Here is a 25,606-nt window from a genome sequence, read left to right on the forward strand (position 1 = left end):
GTGATTTTGGGTGACTCTCACTCATGTCAGACATAGGACAAGTTCAGGATCTGGGTCACTGATGATCATCCTTGGGTTTGAGTAACATGTCTAAACCCATTGCCTCTTTCACATAAGATGTTTTTGAAATTTATCTGCACATTTTTATAGTTTGTTCTTTTTTGCTGCTGAATTGTATTCCATTGTATTAATATAGTTTTATTCATTCTCTATGATGTACATTTGAATAGTTTCCAATTATTGGCTATTAGTAATAAAGCTGCTATAAACATTTATGTAACAGTTTACATACACATGTGGACATTGGTTGCCATTTGTTTGGGATAAATACCTAAGAATGGAATTGTTAGGTCATATGTCAATTGCATTTTTAATTTATAAGAAACTGCCAAGCTTTTTTCCAAAGTAGATGTGAATTTTATCTTCCTACTAGTAATTTATAGAGTTTCAATTGCTCCATATCCTTACCAAACAATTAGTATTGTCAGTCTTTTTAATTTTAGCTCATCTAGTGGATATGAAGTAGTACCTCATTGTGGTTTTAATTTGGATTTGGCTTATACTGAATGTTAATAGTTTCTATGTGGGTACAATGACCAGCATATTTAATTTTTAATTGAATCCAATGGATTTATTGGATTTGATAAATAATGATGTTGAGCATCTTTTCGTGTGCTTATTGACCATTCACATATCTTTTGTGAAGTGTGTATTCAAGTTTTTGCCCACTTTTTATTGTTTGTTGTGTTATTATTGAGTTGTAAGAATACTTTATACACTTTGGCTATGTCCTTTGTTAGGCACACACATTGTGAATATTTTCTTCCATTCTGTGGTTTGCCTTTTCATTTTCTTAATGGTGTCTTTTAGAAAGTAGGTACTTATAACTTTGATAAAGTTTAATTTATCATTTTTCATGAACACTTTTCTGCATACTCTCTAATAATCTTTGCCAGTCCCAAAGTAGTAAAAATTTTCTTTTACTTACTTCTAGAAGTTTTATAGCTTTAGCATCTATGTTTCAGTCCATGACAGATTTCAAAGTAATTTTTGTGTGTAGTTTAAGATTAATATTGAGGTATGTTTTTAATGTGGATATCCAGTTGTTCCAGTGTCATTTTTTCAAAAAACTTTCTTACCCAATAAAACAGACTCCTATGCTTAAACAAAAAAAAAGGAGAAAGAAAAAAGAAAACAAAAGAAAAAAGAAGACAAGGGAAAAGAAAATAAAAGTTAAGTTGATCATACATACATGGAAGGTCCATTCTAGATTCTCTAAACTGTGGTACTGATCTATATGTCTACCTTTATGCCAATACCATACTAAGTGATTGCTATAGCTTTATTGTAAGTCTTGAAATAAGAAATGTACCTCCAAATTTGTTCTGTCTCAAAATTGTTTTAGCTATTCTATGTCCTCTGTGTTTTCATGTAAATTTTAGGATAAAGTTGCCAATTTCTTTTAAAAAGGGGAAGGGGCTGCTGGGATGGTGATTGGCACTTCATTAAATCTACAGACACATGTGGAGAGAATGGATTTAATAAATATTGAGTCTTCCAATCCATGGACATGGTATATCTATTTATTTTGGTCTTCTTTCTCTTATTAATTACTTGAAGTTTTCGGTGTAGTTGTGTTGCACATCTGTTAAATCCTAAGTATTTTATATTTTTGATGTACTATAAAAGGATTTTTTTTCATTTCTCAATTGTATGTTGCTAGTGTATATAAATACAATTGAGCTTTGTATGCTGATCTTGCACTCTGTGACCTTGCTAACTTCACTTAATATTTCTAAGTGTTTTTTAGAAGATTCCTTAGGATTTTCTCATGTCCATTGCAAATAGAAACAGTTTTCCCTTTTCCTTTCCAACTATATACCTTTTCATTTAGTTGTGTTATTGCACTGGCTATTATTTTAGTAAAATAATGAGTAGAAGTGATGATAGTAGACATGTTTACCTTATTCCTGATCTATAAAAGGGAAAAATTTAGTCTTTCACCATTAAGTATGATATTAACTTTGGATTTTTCATGGATGTCTTTATCAGGTTGAGGAAGTTTGCCTTTATTTCTACTATGTTGAATGTCTTTATCTTGAATGTGTGTTGAATTTTGTCAAAATCTTTTTCCGAATTTACTGAGATAATTATATGATATTTCATCCTTATTTGGTTAATTGGTTAATTGTTAAACACATCTTTTAATTTTAAAACATTAAACCAAGTTTGCATTCCTTAAATAAACTCTACCTGACCATAATGTATGATGTATGCTTTTTAGTACATTAATAGTTTCAATTTCCCAATATTTTATTGAGAAATTTTGAATCATATTCATGAGGAATATTTGGTCTCTGATTTCTTCTCTTATAAATCTTTGTCAGATTTTGGTATCAGGGTTATATTGGTCTCATAAAATAATTTTGTTAAGCACTCCCTTCTCTATATTCTAAAACAATTTGTGTATGACTGGTATTATTTCTTACTTTATGCATGATAGAAATTATCAATGAAACCATCTGGGCCTAGAATTTTCTTTGTAGAAAAGTTATCTTTATTAAAAATTCAATTTAATAGATACATGGTTATTCCAATTTCCCACTTATTCTGGAGTCACTTTTGAGAAGCTGTGCTTTTCAAGAAATTTGTCATTTAATCCAGTTGCTAAATTTATTGGCACAATTTGTTCCGAATTTTATTTTCCTCTTAAAATCTGCAGAATATGTAATGATATTCTTTCTTTTATTCGTGACATTGGTAGTTTATTTCTCTATATATTTCTTGAGTTGTACTGTTGGGATTTATCAATTTTATTACTCTTTTAAAGAATACATTTTGAGCTTTGTTAAGTTTTGTTTCTATGTCATAGATTTCTGCACTGATTCTTTATTATTTTTTCTTTCTACTTGTTTTGAGTTTAATTCACTCTTCTGTAGCTCTTAAAATTAAAACTTACATCAAAAGTTTTAGCTCTTTCTTCACTTCTAATATCGGCATTCAAAGCTATAAATTTCTCTCTAAGCATTGTCTTTGCTATATCCCACAAATTTTGAAATGTTGTACTTTCATTATCACTCAACTCAAAATATCTTCTTATTCCCTTATTATTTCTTTCAACCATGGGTTAGACATGTGTTATTTAGTTTCCAAATATTTAAGAATTTTCTAAATATTTTATTGATTTTTAATTTAGTTCCATTATGGCCATACAATAAACTCCGTAATAAAAAAATCTTTGAAAATCTATGAGATTTGTTTTATGGCTTGTTATTAGATATATTTATGACTGTTATATCTTCTTCATGAATTATTTTTTGTGATTTATAAATGTCCCTCTTTATCTCTTAGAAAACTTTGCCTTAAACTTTTTTTCAGAAATTAATATAGCTGCACCAACTTTCTTGCTATTTGCCTGATATATCATTTCCCATACTTATATGTTCGATTTGCACATCTTTAAATTTAGAGAACATCTCTTATAGACAGCATCTGATCTGATGATCTCTGACCTTCAATTGGAACATTTTACATTAAATGTCATTTACATCACATTTATATATGATGTAATAATTGGTACGGTGTGTTTAAGTCTACCGCTTTGCTATTTGTTTTCCATTTGTCCCTTCTGTTTCTTGGTTCTGTTGCTTCTTTCATTGGTATTTTATTTCTGTTTCTTCTATTGGTTTCTTAGTTATGTTTAATTAATTTTTAGTGTTCCTCCAGGGCTAACAATCCACTAACTTATCAGAGTCTATTTAGTGCTTAAATTGTACTACTTCACACTTGACACTTACCACTTTCTTCTTCACGCTTCCCACTTGTTACTTGATATGTGGCACACCCTTCCTCACACTTCATACTTTACAGTTCACAAATCTAATCTTGTTACAATAACAGAATTCCAGTTATTTACCACCCCCAACCTTTGTGTTTTTAATCCATATATTTACTTCTACATACATTGTAAAGTCCACTTCATAATGCTATTAGTTTTGTTCTCAACAGTTACCTTTTAAGAAAATTATGAGATAATAAAAATAATCTTTCACATGCACCCTTTTATTTGCCATTCCTGGCACCCCTTTTTCCCCCATTTCTGTAGATTTGGGTTTCCATTTGGAATCATCCCCCATCAGTCTGAAAAATGGACTTTCGCATTTTTTGTTTTATTTTACAGGACTGCTGGATCCACGTTCTCTCAGCTTCCATTTATCTGAAATGAAATGTCTTTATTTCACCCAACTTTTAAGGGATTTTTTTTCTGGATATAAAATTCTGAGTTGACAGGATTCTCCCCACACCCATCAGCATTTTAAAGACATTTTCATTGTCTTCTGGTCTCCACTGTTTCTGATAAGTCAGCAAACATTCGTATTGTTGTTCACTTGTGTCTTTTTTTCTCTGACTGCTTGCAAGATTTTCTTTTTAGTTTTCAGCAGTCTGATGATGATGTACCTAGATGAGGCTTTCTTGGTACTTATCTTTCACTGAGTTCAATTATTTTCTTTGATTAGTAAGGCAACGTTCTTTCATTAAATTTGGGAAAACATGGCATTATTTAAGGATACATATTTTTCCTACCCCATTCTTTCTTCTCTTTTTAGGACTCCTATAACACATACATTAGAGTAGTTGATATTTTCTATGTTCCTGAAATTCTGTTTCTTTATCTTTCCTTTGCCATATTCCATCTGCTGTGAAGTCCACCTGCTGAACTTCTCACTTAAGGTACAGTACTTTTCTGTTCTAGAATTTCCATTTTGTTTCTCTTAATGGTTTTTATTTCTCTGCTGAGATTCCCTATCTGTTGATTCAATCAGGCATTTTTTTTCAATTCTATAAACATATACAGTCAGATGGCTGCTTTAAAATCTTTGGTAAATCCAACATGTGGGTCATATCACATTCTGTTTCTACTTATTATTACTACTTTTCTACTTTTTATTGACTATGGTTCTGTATCTTTGCTTGTCCTGTATCTTTGTTTACCTAATAATTTTTTACTGGACATTGTTGGGGATACCTTATAGAGACTCTAGATTCTGTTATCTTCTCTCTGAAGAGTGTTGATTCTTATTCTAGTAGGCGGTCCAGTCACTGGCAAACCATTTTTCAATTGTGCAGGTTTGGTTTTATGCTTTGTTATGAAGGATATGTAGAAGCCCAGGCTGTTCCCAAGTACCTCTAATTTCACAGGAATCAACCTCTAAAATATGTCTCCCCAGCAGATCTTGTCAGGACTTAGTTTTAGGCTTTGTTAGGTTGAGTATAGAGCACTGGTCTTCAACTGGAGATGATTTTCTCCCCAGGTGACATTTGGCAATGTCTGAAGACATTTAGGATTGTCAAAACTGAGGTGGGAGGCACTCCTGGCACCTAGTGGGTAGAGGCCAGGAACACTGCTGAACACACAGTACATCTCCACAAAACAAAGAATTATTTGGCCCACAATATCCATAGTACCAACACTTAAAAACACTGGTACGTCTTAGGACATGGTCCTCACTCGTCCCTGGTGGGTTAGCAAGGTGTTGATGAGGCGCTCCACTCTGCCTGGAATAGACCTCCAATGACTTTCCATACTACCAGATGTCTAATATGTCTAATAAGGTGCTCCCTAATAAGCCTCATCTAGTCTTGCTCTGCAGATGTTCTTTGATGGAAGGATTTGTAATATTACATTGCAAGGGAATGAGTGGAGCAATAAGAATTTTTTTTTTTTTTTTTTTTTTGAGACAGAGTCTCGCTCTGTTGCCCGGGCTAGAGTGAGTGCCGTGGCATCAGCCTAGCTCACAGAAACCTCAAACTCCTGGGCTCAAGCAATCCTCCTGCCTCAGCCTCCCCAGTAGCTGGGGCTACAGGCATGCGCCACCATGCCCAGCTAATTTTTTCTATAGATATTTTTAGCTGTCCATATAATTTGTTTCTATTTTTAGTAGAGACAGGGTCTCGCTCTTGCTCAGGCTGGTCTCAAACTCCTGACCTCGAGCGATCCACCCGCCTCGGCCTCCCAGAGTGCTAGGATTACAAGCGTGAGCCACCACGCCCGGCCAGCAATAAGAATTTTTACAATGGCCCTTTTTACAATGTAGCCACTTCTGCTTTTAGGGCTAAGAATTTTTAGTTCATACCGTTTTGTTAATGCAAACCTTTATTTTCTTTTGAACACTGGACTTAATGAATGTGGAATCTCTGAAAACATGTCATTATATTTTTATTATGATGTGTATTTGATGTTTATGGATAATTTTGTTGAATATCAAATTCCTAAATTCAAAAAGTAGTTTAATCTGATGATACAAAAAGTTATAAATGCTGGCCATGTGACTAAAAAATTACTTATTTGATTAGGAATTAGCTTGCATATACGGATGTGAATACTGCTGTTGGCATGGAAATCTGACCCTTTACATTATACTTCATTAACATGCATTATATTTTTACTAATATTGTTGGCTTCCCCTACTAAGAGAGTTAACGACAGCACATGGTAATCAAGGAGCCAGTGTATAAGTAATGGAATAAAGTAAAAGGCTGAAGACAAAAAACTTTTAACTTTCCCAAAGGAGTTTTATGACCAGATACTATGGATAAGATACACCACCCTACTTGAGCCAAAAAGTGTACTAAGGCCCATCATAGCTATGTTTTGTCTCAAGCTCTACAGACCTGCTCTACCCCACTGCCTTCTCACCCATGTCAATCCTTCCTCCCTTCCAACACAAAAATCCAAGCTTCAATTCAGATGCAGCAATGAGGGATATTGCTTTCACCCATGCACTGTCTTTCTAATCCATGAACTGAATTCATTCTCTCCTCTTCATTCTCATAATGTAATACATAATTAAAATAAAATTATCCTCACACTAGAAATTATACTTAGCTGGTTTGGAATCTACTACCCTACTTAGTAAAACATAACTGTTCTGGAGTATTAGAAAATCAACGCATTCTGATATGGGTAAGAAGAGATAACAAAATAAATGGGGCCAATCAATAGTTTGCAATAAACAATGATGGTCATGTCTACATACTGATTTATTTATTGCATTAATTTGACTTTTACATCTTTACCATGGTGCTTTTTAATTTTCTGAGCAGACTACAGAGTTATAAATTCACTTGACTTTTCAAGAGTATGCAGTATTGTTGCCTTTTGTTCTTGTTTGTAAACTCAGGGAAGATAAAGTCAAGCAGACTTCCATTGAATTTGCTTTGTTCAGTACAAAAAAAATAGTATTCAATTTCTATTTGATGATTTGAATAATGGCTAAGCTTACCAAGGCTAGAAATGTGGATGGTAATTTGTATATTCATAATCCATGCCCATTAAAAGGAAGAGAATTAGCTATGTCAAAAATATACATAAATATTGGGATCTTCAGAAAAACTGAAATAAAAAAATATACATATATAAATATAATAAGAGTAATATTTGAAACCTGGCAAACATATAACAAAATTATTTTTCAAAGATAAATACTCTTAGTACTTATCATTTTCATGTTCTCACCTGGCAGGTGGCTGGCTGTGAAAGTGCTACTTTAAGAACCAGGATCAATATGTTATTATTTAGGCTGCCAATCATTTTAACTATAAATTTTACATATTTGAATGAATCATGAGTCAGTAATTTTTATAAGAAAAATACGGCATTCTACAGCAAAATATCTTGAATACCTAACTTCTGCTTATTTTACCCTTTCTAATTACCAAATCATGCTTTGATTTTAAATGAAAAAAAAATACATCTGTTTTCCCAAAAAGATTACAAAATGAGTCCTTTGTTTTAGGGTTTATATTTATTTTCCAACTACTTTTATTGATTACAGGCAGAATATAGTATCTTGATCTCTCTATTATATTCAACAACACCAAAAATCTACAACTCTGGTGTCAATAGCAGTAATTACTAAAAATTGAGCAAGCAATTTACAACTATCTGCTATTAAGGAAAATGGATTCAAAAGGCATATATAATTGCAATAACAATAAAATAGTATTTATGTGTGTTAAGACAAATAGGCAACATAAATTTAATACCTCAGGCATTTTCCTAATTGTGATATTTACGCAAATTTTGGAAATTGAGAAGCACTTTGTCTAGTCACTAATGATCATGAAAAAGAAAATACATAAAAGTGCCTATTTAGCTAATAGTACATGTTCAACTCTTTAGCTTGACATTGAGTGGTACTATTAGCCCTTCTAAAGCATTAGAAATCAATTACCTTTGCCACAAGCTTTTTTTTCCACAGATGAACAATCTGATGAAGATGCCCTCATTTCGGAAACTAAGGTCATTAATGTTTATCTTTGCTTAAAACATTTCAGAAGCCTTCTGAACCCAAAGAACACACGATCTTAAACTACTGGATGAACAGCGACATCTAGTGGTCATTATATCCCTAAACAAAACATTTTAAAAGCATGAACTCACGAGTATCCATGAAACGAGTGAAACTGCCACCACGTATAGCCTTTAATATTGACATAAGTGTATTTCCAATGATCCTGTATAAGAAAATTATGAACACTTCCTAGTAGATTTCCTCTGATTCAGTAATAATATAAACTGAAGGAAAACCTAACACTGGGCTTCTAATCTTTATTCTTAACAACCTATTCACAGATAAATAGCCTATGTAGATTTTTATAAAAATCCAACTTTGATTTCTTCATGTCTCAGCAATTGTTTCTATCAGAGGGACATAAAAAAACTGAAAACACACTGCTTCACTTGACGAGCCTTAAAAAAAAATAATTTTAAAATACTATGAATTATTGAATAATCACTTCTACGGCTCTTTTATGAATACACAGATTGGAATGTCCCAGCAACAAAAAGATTCAGATGTGCCATAAGATGACACACTGATGTGCAAAATTAACACATTATAAAAGCTGCCAGTCTATTAACTATTGTTGAGTTGTGTTTACCTTATAGGTGTTATTAATTTTTTATTATCAGGGCACATCTAGTTCATCCAGATTTTCTAATATAACTGTATCATTAAATGGAATTGTAGAATCAAAATGGAATTATAGAATTATTTTGCCATCAGAAACTCATTGTTTCCTAGGTATGACTGTTTCCTACTAATGAAAAAGTCAGCATATTCTTTGGCTATTTTGTATATCCCATCTAAGACAGTCCAAGCAAGCTTATATAGTTCACTGGAATCTTAGTCCATCATCTCTACATAAGCTACCTATCTGAAACTGTTCCCAAGGCCTTTATGGCCAGCTCCAGAGAAACTGCCTTCCTGTCACCATGAAAGACTTTTCCAGAGCATAAACCATGTTGCAGTTCCATGGTTGTTCATGGGACACATGGGGATTGTCCCTTCCAGATGAACTGGGGTACCCCCCAAAGTGCCTAGACATACATGAATGAATACAAGTGGGCATCACTATCTGTCCATCTCCCCTAAATTAATTGCCAAGGGCTAAGACTAGACCATTCTCTTTAACAAGGCTTTGTTGATGATCACAAACAGAGGCAACGCCTGGACAAGTTTTTGTGTTAGTGCACCAGCCTCCCCAAATGAAGAATGAACATATTTGGTACTCCCAGATCATCAAAATACCCACTACCCAGCCACATGACATGCTAGTGATTAGCTGGGACATTCACCTAAATGCCACTTACGTGCATAAAGAAGGCAGTAGAGGCCAAGCCCCCCACTGACTAGGTACAATGGTCCACAGGAGTGATATCTCACAGGCATCATCAAAGTGGGGACCATGTAGAATGGTAAAGAACCATCATAATATCACTTAAGACTTTCATGTAAATGCTAGGCAGACTGGTTCCAGTGGGCATCTCATCCCCAAGCACTTAGTCTTACTAAAGCAATGAGTATGATTCATAAGCATTTAGAATTAACTGTGAGGTCAAATGAGGTGCTATGTGTGTAAAGTCTGAAGTTCTTTCCAGCCCAGTTGTCCCAGTGATTCCCTAGTCCTCTCCTCCCAGGAGTTCGTAATTGCAGGAGTATATATGCAGGCAGTGGCCACAAACAGTTAAATGTGATGTTTACTAGGGGGACAGGCAGCCATTAGTGATATTGGAGGCATCTGAAGGTTACTTTCTACTGCTCTACCCTATACAGACTTCATTCTTCCACTTTTCCTCCTCCCTTTTCCCTTTGCCTCCCTTATTTCTGCCTGAAGCTGGCAGTGGTAGGATGAAGCGATGCTGTGCCCTCTTGCTGTCTGGGCCCCTGCGTTGTGTAACAAGGATGACTTCTGAATTCCAGCACAAAATACTGCTAACTACTCAACTACATAGTCTCAATCACAGGTTATTAATACTGTCTGCTCTTAATAATAACCTTCTCCCAAAAAACAATTCAGAACTTTAACTGGTATTTCAAGTTAAAGGTCTGTGCTCTACCTGTCGGCATTTACGTATCCTGACCTTGCACATGTGTTAAGGATGGATTAGTTCGGGTTTGCAAATAAGTAATCTCAGTTACCAGCCCACCAAAACATTTTCATAACCTCCTCCTCCCACATAAACTACCCAAAGAGTAAAGTAAATTATGCCTTTTACTAGTTGCCCAGGATAATTCTTCACTGGGTCTGGAAGAGTAGACAAGGGTCTAGCTGAATGGCTGGAGGAGTTGCCACAACCAGATCCCAACTAAACTAGAAATAAGTTGGTCTGGGTCTAAATGCTAATATCATGCTGCCAAGTCTCCTTCTGAAAAGCATAAAAGCAAAATATCCCACTCCTGCAAGCAAACCAACCACAAGGGTGGTGCCAAGAACTTTTGGGGCCCTTTTCTTGGCCACCCGGAATGCTGTTGGCAGCACTGCAGAGATTAATATGTTGTTGACATGTCCTAAAACCTTGTTAAATGTTTTCCTCTTCAAGACACGCTCGTAATAGGTTTCCAAGTTCGGTCGCTTTCCATTTCCCCAGTTTCTCCTCGCAAACCCCAGGAACTTCAGTCGATGCAATGTGACAGCGAGGGAGACGTCTGCCAGGGTGAAGGATTCTCCGCAGAGCCAAGGTTGGTGGCCCTCTTCTGATCAGAGAAAGGGACGTGGAGAATTAGGGGCAAGCACTGTACAGACTGGTCTCAGTGGCCTCACCCTTAAAGGCGAGTGTGAGTGGAGCAAAATGTACCCTGATGCCCATGGTACATTTTCTTAATAACCACACTCAGCAAGTAATTTTATGCTTTAAAAAAAAAAAAAGTGCATGCAAATGTATCCCAAGCTAAAGGAGACTTGCTTGACGTCTTCCAGCCACCCAGGTCCCTATGTGAAACTGAAGCCACTTGATGCTCAAAGCCTATCATTTTGTAAAGGACTCTGAGGAGTTAAGGACCTCTGAGACAGGAGGTAACAGATACTTCCATTTGGTTAGAAAAACAGGTGTGCTTTAGGAAAATCCATGAAGTTGGGCCTGAATATCACTCAGTGACTACTGCTCTTAGTTACCTAGTTAAAGCAGAAGAGGTTTTGGGAAGCAAGTTTTAGGTAACCTGGTCTGCAGTTCTGTTGTCAGTTACACTAGCACAGATGGTCTGCACATACACACCTGGGCAGTGGCTTAATCCCGAAGTTAGTTCATAGGTATGACACTTGGACACTCACCAATCAGCCTAGAGATACACACATGCTGGGCTTCATTTTAGACTTTAAATTGGAAGTTGTCTCCCTGCCTAAGGAAAAAGCTCTGAGGGAGCACTCAAGCAACTATGTAAGTTATTCAACCAAACTAACTACTATAATTACAATCTGTAAAATGGCTAGGTAAGAATCTCTCAACCATAGTTTAGATTGTGTAGAAAACTCCTCCACCAGTCATATACCACACAGATGCAGACTGAGTTACAATTAGACACTTGGGTTTTTCTGAGTTCAATATCCTTGCTGCTATTATCCTTAAAACTCCCCATGAATAACAACAATGAAAAGCAGATTACAGAAGGTTTTTGGAGAGATCTAAGAATATTCCCATAAATACTGGTGTTGAAAAGAGAAAAAGAATACAAATGAGAATGTACCTGGGGTTTCTTCATTTCTTCTTTGCAATTCAGTTTCAACCTGATCCAAGACCTTCTCCAACTCATCAAGAATTTTCTTCAAATATTTGACATTGTCATGATCAAGCAGCTTTGACTAATTAATGACCAAAACAAAAAAAAACCTAAATAGGTTATTTATGCCTGTAAAAAAAAAAAATCTAGATACAGCAAAGCAGATATAAACCCTTACAGAGTTGGAGGCTATTTTAGACAATGGGAAGAAACAGAATAACTTTGTTAAAGCAAGAGCAAAGTTGTAGGCAAACAGCCCAGCTGTGGAAATTCCCCAGGAGCAGATCCACTCCTCACTAGCAGCCTCTGTGAGCCAGACGACCAGATAGGACAAAGAGTGGGAGGGACACGAAGGGCCATCTGTCATGCCCAACTTAAGAACGGATGTTCAGCATCCTGAAATGAATGAGTAACTGAAAGGTCGGAGGTGAGGAAGGAGTCTGAGCGCAGTGAGTTAAAGAACAAGTGGACAGCCAGGATAGTGACTATGTGTGCAGGCGTTTCTTCTAGGAGTTTGTTTAGCTAAGGTAGAATAAAGGAAGATAAGAAGCTGGGGGAGTGTTGGGAGTATTAGTGTTTGCTGTATCTTTTTTTTCTGAGGCAGAGTCTTGCTCTGTCACCCTACCCTGGTAGTGTGCAGTGGTGTCATCATAGACCACTGCAACTTCAAACCCCTGGGCTCAAGTGATCTTTCTGCCTCAGCCTCCTGAGTAGCTGGGACTCATAGGTGCATGCCATCACATTGGCTAATTTTTTCTATTTTTGGTAGAGATGGGGTCTCGCTCTTGCTCAGGCTGGTCTCGAACTCCTGACCTAAAGCGATCCTCCCACCTTGGCCTCCCAGAGTACTAGAATGACAGGCGTGAGCCACTGCTCCTGGCCTGTTTGCTACATTTTTAACATAGGAGAAGCTTGCATGTGTTGTTGGGCCATGTGGAAGGATCAACAAAGAAAGGCTGACCATAACTGGTGTCCTTCAGGGGGCACAGCAAGTCAGTGCCACACGTGGAGGGCTTAGGTCTAGTAAGGCCTGAAAGTGGTGGAATACCTGCAATGGCAGATTCCTAGAATATTGCATTAACTTGCTTTTACATTTTATAAGTTTCTCTGGCAAGCAGCATGCTCAATAGCTGATTTTAAGCACTTGTCATCAAGTCTGAATATCTAATCTCAAAGAAAGTTCCCTCTAAAAGCAGAACATAAGCCAAAGGTAACGTGTGCTGGTGACTTGCAATATCCAACAGAAGATATTCTCTAAATAGTGGTACTTTACAAAAAGGAGAACATTCAGCATAAGCAGTGTGTCAACTGAGGAAAACTGGGCCACTTACTTTAAGTCGCTTCTGTTTTGCGATGTATGCCTCTTGTAAATCCGGGTTTTCTTCAGCAAGTTTCTTCAGTTCAGATTCTGTGTTACCAATTTGGCCTGATGATGAAAACATTTTTGAAATAGAAAATTATTTTCTCCCTTCTACACCAGAAAGTAGGAGAAGTGGGGAAACTTGATGATAAGAACATGAGCACTGTGGCTCAAGCCCTGCCTCTGCCTAGGACTTAGCCTGTCTATGCCTCAGTTTCCTCATCTTTTAGTTCAAAGGGAACAACTATAAGAGTACCTGCCGTGCAGGGTGAGGATTAAATGAGAACCTCTGTGGGGGCTTTCAAGTTTTCTATAATGAACTCCCATATGAAAGGAAGAAAAAAGCCTTAGTTTTTAAAAAAAAAAAACTGCCTATAGGTGATAGAATTGCAGTCAGAACACTTGTTTCAAATCGTATAATGAATATTAATGAAGAAAAGGAGCAGGAGGAAGAGCAGGACAAGAGGGAGGCAGAGAAGAGAAGGGAGAGGAGGAGAAGGGAGGGGTGAAAGGAAGGACACCCTCTGGGCCAGCTCCCTTACACAGTGAAACAATTAAAGACCAGAAACGTGAATTCAGTTGCCCCTCATCCCAGGCAGATCCCATCTTTTCAGATTTCCGGTTCTTATGTTCTTGATGACATGTTATGTTCTTGAGTTTTCAATAAGCCACTCTTCTGAGTTTTACCCCAGCTTGGCCCTCAAAGCCGAGCACTGACAAACCAGGTCCTATGGACGATAAATGTCCAGCTGAGCAGCGAACACACAGATTTATATGACTGGTTCATGGATTGATCCATAACATGCAGGTCCAAACCACAAACTCGACAACCCTATCCCAATCTTCTCTCAATGACCATGACACACACTAGGTCTCAAAAATGAATAAAAAGAAACTTCAGACAAAATTCCAGGTCTTTAAGACTTTTACATACTGCGGATCCTCGTGGTTGCATAAGCTGGGATCATGGAGTCCACAGTTAGCTCAGGATGTAAAATGCAACCATGAGTATAGGCATCCATTGGCAAGGAGTCAAGCAGCTCTCGGTAATGTTGTACCCGTGGGAAATACATGCTTCCTTTATCGGGCATCAACCTGGGTGTTCTTTCTAAAATACACAAACAAATATTGAAGAAAAAGTTACAGATGACTTGTTACAACCAAGAGTAAAATCAAAAACCTTAAGCCCTCATCATTAACATTGTCAACATATCAGGACATTCACAAGATGATGTATCCCCAGCCCAAACATTCAAAATTTGAAATGGCCTGACATAACAGACCAGATTCCAAACCATGATCACACTGGTATTCTCTCACTTCTCCACCTTGTAAACTGCTACTCAACCCTCAAGGTCCAGTTATTTAAGCCACTTTTTGATGAAGCATTCTCTGACCTCCTACAACAGCCAACATCTGACTGGTTCAGGCATGCCTTCCTCTATGTACCCATAGCACATTGTGCATACTCTATAGCCCTACCACACTGAAATTCATTGTTTGTATCTTTTTGCCCCATGAATGTCTTTAAGAAAAGGAACCTAGGATCCAGGGTCTAGCACAGTTCCTCACACACCTCAGTTCCTCACACACCTCAATAAAGGTTGGTTAAGTGAATAAAGACTTATCATGGGAAGATGATCATGGGCCATTCTTTTCTAGGTGCCAACCACCACCAAGAGTAACCTTGCTGATACCACATGAATGTGACATGACAATCTGTATAGAATGGGAAACGCCTTTTCTCAAATACCATAGTTGCACTTTCCCCAGAATTTCTAAAAATTTATCTCTGGAAAGTGGATTCTACATAAATCCTCACTTGCTAGTTAAAAATTCAGACTGTAGAGTCCTTGTGGGCAGGGACCATGTCTTGCTCTCTGTTAAAACCCCAGTGCCTAATATAATGTTTACAAACAATAGGCATTTAATAAATTATAGCTAATGAATATATTCTCAAGTTTCTAGTTATTATGGAATACTTGAGCTGGAGAAGCGCTGCAGTAGTTAATGAGTACACTGAGATACAGAGGCTGACAAGTTTTCCCAAGATCCCACAGATAGTTAGAGGCAGAACAAGAACTAAAGGCATCTGATTCCTAATGTAATGCTCTGTTTTATTACACCATCACAGCATCTTCAAAGGGCTTACATTTCAGAGACCATCCAAAAACAATAAAAGTGAAGGATGCAACCCAAAGGTCAGGGCTATGTTCCTTTGGGTTCATTTCCTACCTCTGGCTCTCAAACTGCCCCTGAAAAATGCCAACTAGCTTATTCCAACCAGTGAATAGAACAGCTTTAACTTTCTTTATTCATTTATCTCTTAGTTTGAGTCATTTAATTTAGAATCCTTTTGAGCATCTCTTGTTCATAAGTGTTGACAATCCAGAGTTGGCTGCCATCAACAGGACATTTCAGGCAAGATCTCATAATGCCAGACCAAGCAGAAGAAGCTTTTTAGCCAGCAAGTTATTTCTGACTCCCTAAGAAGAAACAAGATGGATTACTTCTCAAACCAGTGGGCAAATGTTTAATTCCCTGCGTGAGAGTCCAATTCTGAAGGCTGCATTAGAATAACCAAGAATGAAGCATCGGATACATACTGCTCCCCAACAGAATTTACTCAACTAAAGCATACTTCATTGCTGTCACCGTGTGGAAAGGAGGCAGATAAGTCACCTATGCATGTGGAAGGTAGCCTCTAAACAACACAGATCTAATAACACCTCAGATCCACTTTTCAGGACCTCAATATATCACCAGGCCCCCAGTCAACGCATGGTAGACATTTCCTTGAGGACAACAGACTGGAAACCTTGAAATTCTAAGAAGTTCTTAACCTTTCATGTGCCACTGACCTCTTCTCAAAATTGCAATGTTCTTAAATGCATAAAATGTAAGACAACGTGTTGCAAAGGAAATTGATATTAAAATATAGTTATCAAAATAATTTTAAATTATAAAATAATGATAGGCATGCATCTTTATTAACATAATATCAAGATCTAGCAGGTCTAATAACTGCCACAATTTCAAAGTACTAAGATATCCATAATAACTTAATATGCTATGAAAATATCTGTGATCTCTATTGGTAACAAAGTCACAGTCACTCCTAATATTGTTATGGATTATGCCTACATTGGTAGTGGAAAGAAATGATAAATTTCTGTTAGAAATTAGTGAAAATAAAGATGCAATTATTCCCCATCAAAGATCTCAAATCTCCTGAATTGTATTCTTAAACGCCTAAGGGCAACCGTTCTCAAAGTGTGGTCTGAGGATCCCTGGGCTTCCCCGAGACACTTTCAGAGGATCCACAAAGTGAAAGCTATTTTTACAGCAATATTGAGATGTTAATTGTTTTTTCAGTCTTATTCTTCCTCAAGTGTACAGCAGAATTTTCCAGAGGCTACAGGAAATGTGATGACTTCCTCATTCTGACAGCTAATGAGATTTGTGCTTGAGTATTCTGATGTTTTAAATTTTTCTCAGTTTTCATTTCTAAATGGTAAATATTGATAGCTATAACCCACATAAACAAAAGCTCTTGGGCATCCTCAATAATTTTTAACACAAAGGGGTCCTGAGACCAAAAATTTCAAGAACCACTTTAGGGATTCAAGAACCTCAGGTTAATAATGATAACTGGTACATTTTCAAATGCTTCCCAAATGGTCAAATTTATGGCTACTGAATCTGGCTGCTTCCTGGTGCCAGGTTCTGGGGCTTTTCTCCAGAAGACCATGAGAACAAGAAAAACAATGTCTAACTGCTTTCTGGAGAAGTTCCATCTGGCCAAGCCTGAATTCTTCAAAGGAGGACAAATGTTTAAATTCATGAAAATAATTTTCTCCTATTCAGTGTGCCACTACTGTCTAACTATTTCCTGAAGGACTTTATCAACTAGAGCATAAGACACTCACTGAACCCAGGTTCTCTTCCTGTCATACTTTCTCTCCTTGCACATGTCAAAGATACACTGTCCAGTGTCACATGGGCACTGCACTGCCACCCTCCTCCTCACACCAGAGCACAACAGTGTCCATTGCCTCTGCAAATAGAGTTTTTCAAAAGACAATTGGGAATTTCCTTTGAATTAAACATGAAATCTTCCCACTCAATCCCATTCTACTTTATTTTCTAGTCCTACCATACAGCATCTTTATCATAATACTAAAAAAAAAGAATCTTTTCTCAGTAATCTACCTCCATCAGGAGTGGGGAAGCAATGGAAGGTATGCAAGGGAGGGACACGGAATCATGGAATTTAAGAGGCAGGCAATGACAGGAGGTCCCAGCATTGGAGAATGGAATTACAATAGTGGATGCCAGGCTCAGTGACCAAGCTATTAATAGAAGAATAAATAAAAATAAATAAGTTGGCACAAGACTTGACTTCCTAGAAGAACTGAGTAGGGGACAAAGCAGGTCTTGTATTACATATAAATTTAGGAAGCAGATTAGAAACAGGCAGATAGACATAATGCAGAAAGATGTGATAAACAATTGCAGGAGAAACCAAAATAACCAAAAAAAAAAAGAGAAACAATAAAAGCATTCTGCAGCCACTTAATAGAGACAAACAGTCCCATACAATCTCAAGTCCCTGTACTGCTTAGTAAAGTAACAATGGCTCTAAGCCATTTAAAAAAATTGCATTTGGCTTCACCAAGAGCAAAAAATTAAAAAAAAAAATTAGGGGCTCAAAAGCATAAGCTTCTATTATTATACTAAATTCACTACTCTGGTTTCTCATATTTCCTAGTGATGGCAGATAAAGGAGGCATTATTATGTCTTGTTTTCAAAAAAAGACCCCCCCCCAGTCTATGTGAATAACTTTCAAGTTTCCTTTATTAGCTCAATGAAAACAGATTAGACTTCATTGCTCACTTTAGCCCTTTGCTGTTTATTTCACTTAGATTGCGTAGTGATGGCAATTAGTATATGAGACAATGTGCACAATTTAGCTAAATAATACTGTACCCTTCAACTAGTTACACACTAGTCTACTAAAAAAAATAATAAAGGTAAACAATTATGACCTAAAGCAAAAGATATGGTTACACACTGACTATAATTTAAAGCTGTCATAACTTTGGAGCTAGAAAGATCAAATCTAAACATAGATGAGTGGGGAAAGAGCATGGTATCAAATTATAATATATAAGTTCACTATATGCATTCAGGATTTTCTGAGACAGACACAAACTTGTGCATTATTTCAATAAATGTTATACATTATACATTAAATGTTTGGCTACTTCTAATTGGTATTATATTTAAGACTTTTAACAGAAACACTGGCAATGAGGGAGGCAAAAACTCCTTTACAGTTTGTTCCAATTGTTGGATACACATAATATAGAACTAGGGCCTCTGCATTTTAATATCCCCATTTATCTGCTGAAATTGGACAAATCACAAAGAATTTTTTAAATGTTACTTTTTAAAGCAACTTCTTTTTTTTGAGACAGTCTCACTGGGTTGCCCAGACTAGAGTGCCATGGCATCAGCCTAGCTCACAGCAACCTCAAACTCCTGGGCTCAAGAAATCCTCCTGCCTCAGCCTCCCAAGTAGCTGGGACTACAGGCGCATGCCACCACACCTGGCTAATTTTTTCTATTTTTAGTAGAGACGGGGTCTCACTCTTGCTCAGGCTGGTCTCAAACTCCTGACCTCAAGCTATCCTCCTTCCTCGGCCTTCCAGATTGTTAGGATTACAGGCACGTGTCACCGCGCCTGGCCAAAGCAACTTTTATTGACACAATCATTAGTTTTAAAGACTCATTTTCTTTTCCTTACCATATACCATATGGTATATTTTCTCCACACTTTATGCTAATTTGAAATTTCAGTAGTTGTGCTAAAAGGCATATAAAATTATTCAACTACATACAAGAGCCTTTTATTGATGGACATAAAGTTATTCTATAAATCTTAATACTAATTGGAAATTCCTTAATTACATAACTATTTTTAATGTAATAGTGACTTCAGAATTAACGTTCTTTTTAAAATGGTATTTTTGAATTTCAATATATATTGACAAAATTTATCTATAAAATAAATTTCTATTTCCTAATCAGACTTATATGTGATTTTAATATCATACCAGAATAATTTGATTATTTCCAAATCAAATTCTATTTCCTAAAAATACTTTAAATGATATACATAGACACAAGACATGGACATGATTTTTAGAGAACTGTTATGTATTAAATTACCAAAATTCATTATTCCCCATATGCCATCCTTGATTGTAGGTTACCATCGAGTTATTTGGTAGTAACGAATATACATTCCAGTATTTTATAGTTATTTCATACCATATTTTTCATTATCTAGTAATCAAATTAAAATTTATTGAAAGAGATTATGAATAGTACAAGAAACAGCTAAAATTTTTGGCATTTAAAATTTAAGAATATAGCTCCCCTCCCAGACAACCAGAATAAATAGTAAAGCTCCTTTTTCAAAAGTGGCGGGGAAAAAAAGAAGAAATAACTGAATTTTAAAATCTGCATTAGTGTGTATATGCACTTTGTCACATCCACTGTTCCTGAGTTTGCCTAGTTTGCTTATTATCATACCTTAGTTAGCCTAATCAATTGATTGCTGTAATATAACTATTCTTTATTACATGCCCAGATTGAAAAAGGTCTCATATATACATATAACAGTTTATAAAACTGAATAGTAATAACAGCATATACATACATGAAGGACAGGTTTGGAATTATTATCAAATTCATGGAAAGAAATTATCTTTGTAAATTAGCAAGCTTCTAATGATTTGGGATCTTTGAAGTATCCCAGGACCTAATTAATACCCAATAAATGGTTTACTAGAAGAATGAACAAAGAAATAGCTGTTGGCCAGCTCTTACTTGGGTAGCTGAGTACTTTTAAATTCCTGCTTTGACCCAAATTTTGCCCTCAGGAGTATCATTCATGTCTACACCATTCTTCCACATGACTGCTTTCCAAAAAAAACATCAAACATAGCCATTATCCAACTTAAATATTCACTATTTCAGGCTAAGACTTGAAAAGGATTCCCTTGGCTATCAAATTTCTCCCCCAAAACTATCAATTATTTAATGGATTATCCCAAGAGTATAAGGATGTAAATATGTAAATACTGATATATAAAAAGCTTGGGGAAGGTTAAGAAATGTTTCTAGGTCAGTAAGCCATTATTTTTAGTATAATCCCCAGCTGATAGTACAATGGGGGTAGATAACAGAGATACCAGTTCATTACATTCTGTTCTCTAGACAAATGGCTACACTTAATTAATTAAAGTCTCCTATCATGATCATGGGCAACTACACACCTCATGAAACCCATCCACTTACTAACATTCTAACTTAACAACATTCCTCAAAGTTCCATCCACAAATAGACAACAAGCCAAATGTTCCAACCAGCTCAGAATGCAGAGGGTTACAACTCACCATGATCTAGACAGAACCTACAATTTTCAAACAACCTGACATCACACTAGCCTTTCGTTTTATAATCGGCAATGTACTATTGACCCCCATCCTTCCTTAATGCAGCTGATTTTTAAAAACAAAATTCCCATATTGCATTTAGCCTTGTTAAACTTTACCTTCATTTTTCCATTTTATTATTGTTCCATGAGAAACATTTTATAAGCTAGTCATCATCTTAACTATCCCAGTTTTTCTGTCATTCATAAACGTAACAGTATTTCTTTTATGTCTCTATTCAAGTCATTCATACAATAGTTAGGCTCAAGTCAGAGAACAGAAGCCTACAAAAAGAACAGAAGCCTACAGAAGCCTACAAGAGATCCCTGTCCAGGCTGACATCTACTTCAATAATTCATTCATTTTAATCATTCAAATAATTTATTAAGTACTTACTAAGGACAATTCACTGTACAAGGCATTGGGGATACAGTTTTGAATAAGATAGACACTGTCTCTGACCTTATGATACTTACAGTGCTGTACAAATTGATTCAAATATTTAAAATAAAGTATGATAAAAATTATTGTAAGTAAAGCAACAGTCTATACCTGGAGGGGTAACTGGGTATAAGAAATCTGTAAATGAATATTCTTCAATATGGTAGCTTATTCATCTGCAAATGTGCATTCTTATCATCTAGCCATATTTGCTCCTTTATTCTACAAGGTATGTTATGTGAAGTAATTTCAAATGCTCTGCTTAAATTAAGATAACTATATCTAGAATCATGCATGGCACATAAAGCACATTTTTTAAAAAGTGTTAATGACATTCTCCAGTAATGTAAAACTTAAGCTGGTTCCTTTTACTGAGCTATTCAAAAATTTAAAATACATTTTTTAAAAAAACTTGACAATCTATTCTAGAATTTTGCCAGATTTAAAATCTGTAATTTATAGTAGAGCTTAAAGCTTAATGACGAATTTATAGCAGTATTCTCAAACTTTAATGTACCATATGAATCACCTGGGGCTTTTGTTAAAACAAAGATTCTAACTCAGTAGATCTACAGTGAGGTCTAAGACTCTGCATTTCTAACAAACTCCCAGGTGATGCTAGTGCTGCTGGTGGATGTAACATACTTCAAATAGCAAGGATTGGTTGAATTCACCTTCCCTGTCTTTGACACTGAGATGACAATTATCTACCTTTTGTCTGCCTCTTTCCCTATTCCCCCATGAGTTCTTAAAGATTAAAATAAAGTAGCTTAATTATAAATATGATAACTTTTTTATTTCAATACTCTGAGATAAACTTCATCGTGACTTATTGACTGAACTAGCCTTGATTTATATAATTATTATTCTCTTGCTGTCTTCATATCTATTATAAGTTTTAGGACCCTTATTCTTAATCTTTTGTTAATTGTTTCATATTGAATGACTATTCTCTTGAAATAAGAGTTGGTTGGACTTCTTTTATCTCTGCGACTAATACAACTGCCTCACCTAATCCAAAAGGCAGACGGAGAAATCTAGTAACCAAAGATATTCAGCAAGTTCGTGGCATCATCAGACTAAAACTTAGGACTCTTGATTGCTTACTTATTATAAAAGCTCAACCAGAATTAAAGTCTGTAGTTTTCATATTTCCATCCTATCATTTAGTCTGCAGTCCCTTCACCTCTAATTAAATCAATAGTAATCAAAAGAACAACTTAGTATTTCCCCTGTCTGGTTATTTAAACATAACTTAGAAGGATGCAATGTACTTGAATTTTGCTATTATTCTATAGTAAAAGCAAAATGGAAAGCCTAAAAAAAAATCTTAAAGCCTAACATCAGTAACATTACTATGTTATAAAGAATCACATTTTATATCACTGGATTTCTTGAGGAAAAACAGTATAAGAAGATGAAAAGGAGAAGGAGGTGGAGAAGGAAGGGAAATGATGAATAGAAGTCGTACTTCAACAATGCTACCAAAGATTTAAATGATTTTCCACTTATATCTTTTTAAAGTTTTGATCATTTAAAACAGAATTCTTACATAATTATTATGTTTTGTTCACATTACTACTTACAATCACTTCTCCCAAAAAATATAAATTACTGTTAACAGACTTATCCATTTCCAAAAAGCTCAAGATTGAGAAAAATTGTTTTAAATTAATTAGTCACCATTTTTGGTACAGTCTCCATCATATAAACTTATAAGGGATGGTAAATAATGGTGAAGAGAAAGTAGTTCATGAAACTCTGGTTTTGACTGAGGCTACCATTAATCAAAACCTCCAATCACAGTCCTAGGCAGCTAACACTGGGATTAAGAATGGGGTAGCCTATTGTTAATCTAATTCCCTGGGCTTCCCTCTAGTCACCCCATTTAGGTTGCATACCCATTTTCCTTGTAAGTACTTTAGACATTTTTTGATCCTAGAATTTCCTTTCTCAGCTTCCTGTAATTTAGGGCTAAATTCTGGTTTCATTCTACCCAATAAACATGAACCTATCTGCTGGAAGATGAAAAGTAACTGGATCTCACGCAGCTTCTTTTTAGAAGAACACTTAGCTAAAACCTTGGAGCCCTGTGTTCTGCTTTCAGCTCTGCTGATGATCAGCTATGTAATCTTGGGTAAATCATCAAAGCTACGGTTCACCTCAAAAAATTGTTATTAGTAACAAACAAGACAATGTGTAAGTGACAAAGACCAGGGGAGTCATGTGGTATAGTATGAAGGCTTTGGTTACTTTGGGCAACCCTCTGTTTCTCTTCCCTCATGTACAAAATGGGAATAACTAGTCTACAATGCCTATCTCAGTTCTTTTGAGGACTAAATAGAAATTATAAAATGTCTGGCACATAATAAACTATCAATAAATTATTACTTAAAAGAACTACACAAATTTAAGCCTTATAATTTCTTCATAAAGATATACAATTCAAACTACTCAGAAGTAACTGGGGAAAAGAACTCAAAGTATGCTAACTTTCTATTCTCCCTTGTCTAAAATTTATTCCTCTTTTTCCTTATTATTGCTTCTAAGATGGAACCATTTGGTAGATAAGATGAAATTGATTGTCATGGGGTACATTTAGAATCAATATTATGAATTTTAATTTAAGGCTAATAAATCACCAGCACAAACCACACACTTGCAGGGTTTTTGCAAGTGAATTTAAAAGGAAAGTTTCAACATTAACATTTATACTTTACATGAAATTCTTTTAAATGGAGTTGTGCTGGCTCATACAAAATTTGTTATTGACTTATTTTATATTTGTGTGCTTATGGAAATGGAAAAGGTATTTAATCACTAAGTCACCATCATGAAACGAGAGAGAGAAAGTGAGAGAGAAGGAAAGTGAGAGAGAGAGTGAAAGAGTGATAGAGAAAGGGAACATATATTTGTGTTGAAAGTAAATCCAAAAATCACAAATAGCCTTAACATTACCATCCAGGAAAGTCTGTTCAAGATAATCAATGATCTGAGTGGCCTCACAAATTATGTTTTCCCCGTGGATAAGGACAGGCACTTCTCCAGTTGAGTTCAAACGCATAAACCAAGGCTCATTGTGCTCACTCAGGGGCAGACTTACATCATGTTCCTCGCACTTCAATGCCTTTTCAGCAATTACCAAGCGCACCTGGAAGAGTTCACACCGGTTACTACAACACAGGTAAGTTTTCAATTAAATGACTTTCCTGGACACCTAAGCAGCCTTTCTGGTCTTCCCTAATTATTAACATTATCAACGGTCTTTCTAATGATTCCTATTCCTGGAATTAACAAGTGAGATATAGTCTCGCGTCTCATTCTTATAAATTAGAGAAGAAAACAAAATAAGTTCATGAAAATGACTCTGGCTATGTTCATTATACAGTCACTCTCCTCATCACCTCATCTGCGTATCCTAAACCTGATTATGCGGCCTCACCAGACAAGAACCTGAAATATAGGTATGTTAGGCCTTGTTGAAGAAGACTGAATCCAAAAAAGTTTAAAAGAAGTGAGTGTAGAGTAGGCGGGACCTGAAGGCGCTTTCTTCTGCCTCACTCCTCAAGGCCCAGAGGGCAAGGCCTCCAGGCCAAATGCGGAAAGTGATGCTTTTTCGGCCGCATTTCAGGAGTGGCAGCGCCTGAGTCAGAGCCTTCCATCTCACACTGACTCCCCCGCTCCCCACCTAGGAGCGTCCCTGCCCCCGAGGGAGCGCCCGCTCGGGCCGGGACTCCGGAGCGGGTCTCCGGGTGGGCGGGCGCCCCGGGCGGGACCGGAGGGAGCTGTCCGGTGCTGAAACCCGATCCGCGCCGTCCTCCGCAGCCGCGGCCTTTACCTTTTGAGAGCTGAAGGAATGCGTCCAGTGGTACAGAATGAGCTTAACCTCCGCTTCGGGCTTGCCTTCCGCCATCAAGGGCGCGCCCCCTCTCTGCTCGTCCTGCCTCCGAGCCATGTCGCGGTGCGTGAGCGCTGGAGGGCCGCGCCCGTCCGCCCTGAGCTTCTCCCACCCACACTGCCCCGCGACGCGTCCTCAGGTTTTCCACGGAGCCTCCCCGGGCCGGGAAGACGAACAGACCTCTGGGAAGTGTAGTTCCGGCGGCGAGAACGCTGCGCGGCCGAGTCTGCGCAGACGCGCGAGTCTGCGCGCGGGAAAGCCGCCGGAGCGCGGCGGTCACCTGGGAGATACACTTGAACTTTATTTAGGGGAAAAAAATCTAAAATGTGAGTCCCTGGTTA

At 36.7% G+C, this 25,606-nt stretch overlaps 1 protein-coding gene across 3 annotated transcripts; it reads right to left on the reverse strand.

Moving 5' to 3' along the window:
- Positions 1-7,786: 7,786 nt before the first annotated feature.
- On the reverse strand, positions 7,787-25,392 carry GDAP1 (ganglioside induced differentiation associated protein 1). 3 transcript variants are annotated; one of them, XM_045560849.1, is made up of 6 exons: positions 25,206-25,392; positions 24,326-24,518; positions 14,354-14,527; positions 13,391-13,485; positions 12,027-12,141; positions 7,787-11,036 (listed from the first exon to the last, which is right to left on the reverse strand). In XM_045560849.1, the coding sequence occupies exons 1-6, from the start codon at positions 25,320-25,322 to the stop codon at positions 10,657-10,659; spliced, it is 1,074 nt and encodes a 357-aa protein (XP_045416805.1). In that variant the 5' UTR covers positions 25,323-25,392; the 3' UTR covers positions 7,787-10,656. The 3 variants fall into 3 exon arrangements, with proteins under 3 accessions (XP_045416805.1, XP_045416804.1, XP_045416806.1); XM_045560848.1 differs by having other exon boundaries at positions 7,787-11,039; XM_045560850.1 differs by having other exon boundaries at positions 7,787-11,039; positions 24,471-24,518; positions 25,206-25,238.
- Between the last annotated feature and the right edge of the window lie 214 nt (positions 25,393-25,606).

The sequence above is a fragment of the Lemur catta genome, chromosome 9 (genome assembly GCF_020740605.2).
Source record: "Lemur catta isolate mLemCat1 chromosome 9, mLemCat1.pri, whole genome shotgun sequence".
NCBI classification, from domain to species: domain Eukaryota; kingdom Metazoa; phylum Chordata; class Mammalia; order Primates; family Lemuridae; genus Lemur; species Lemur catta.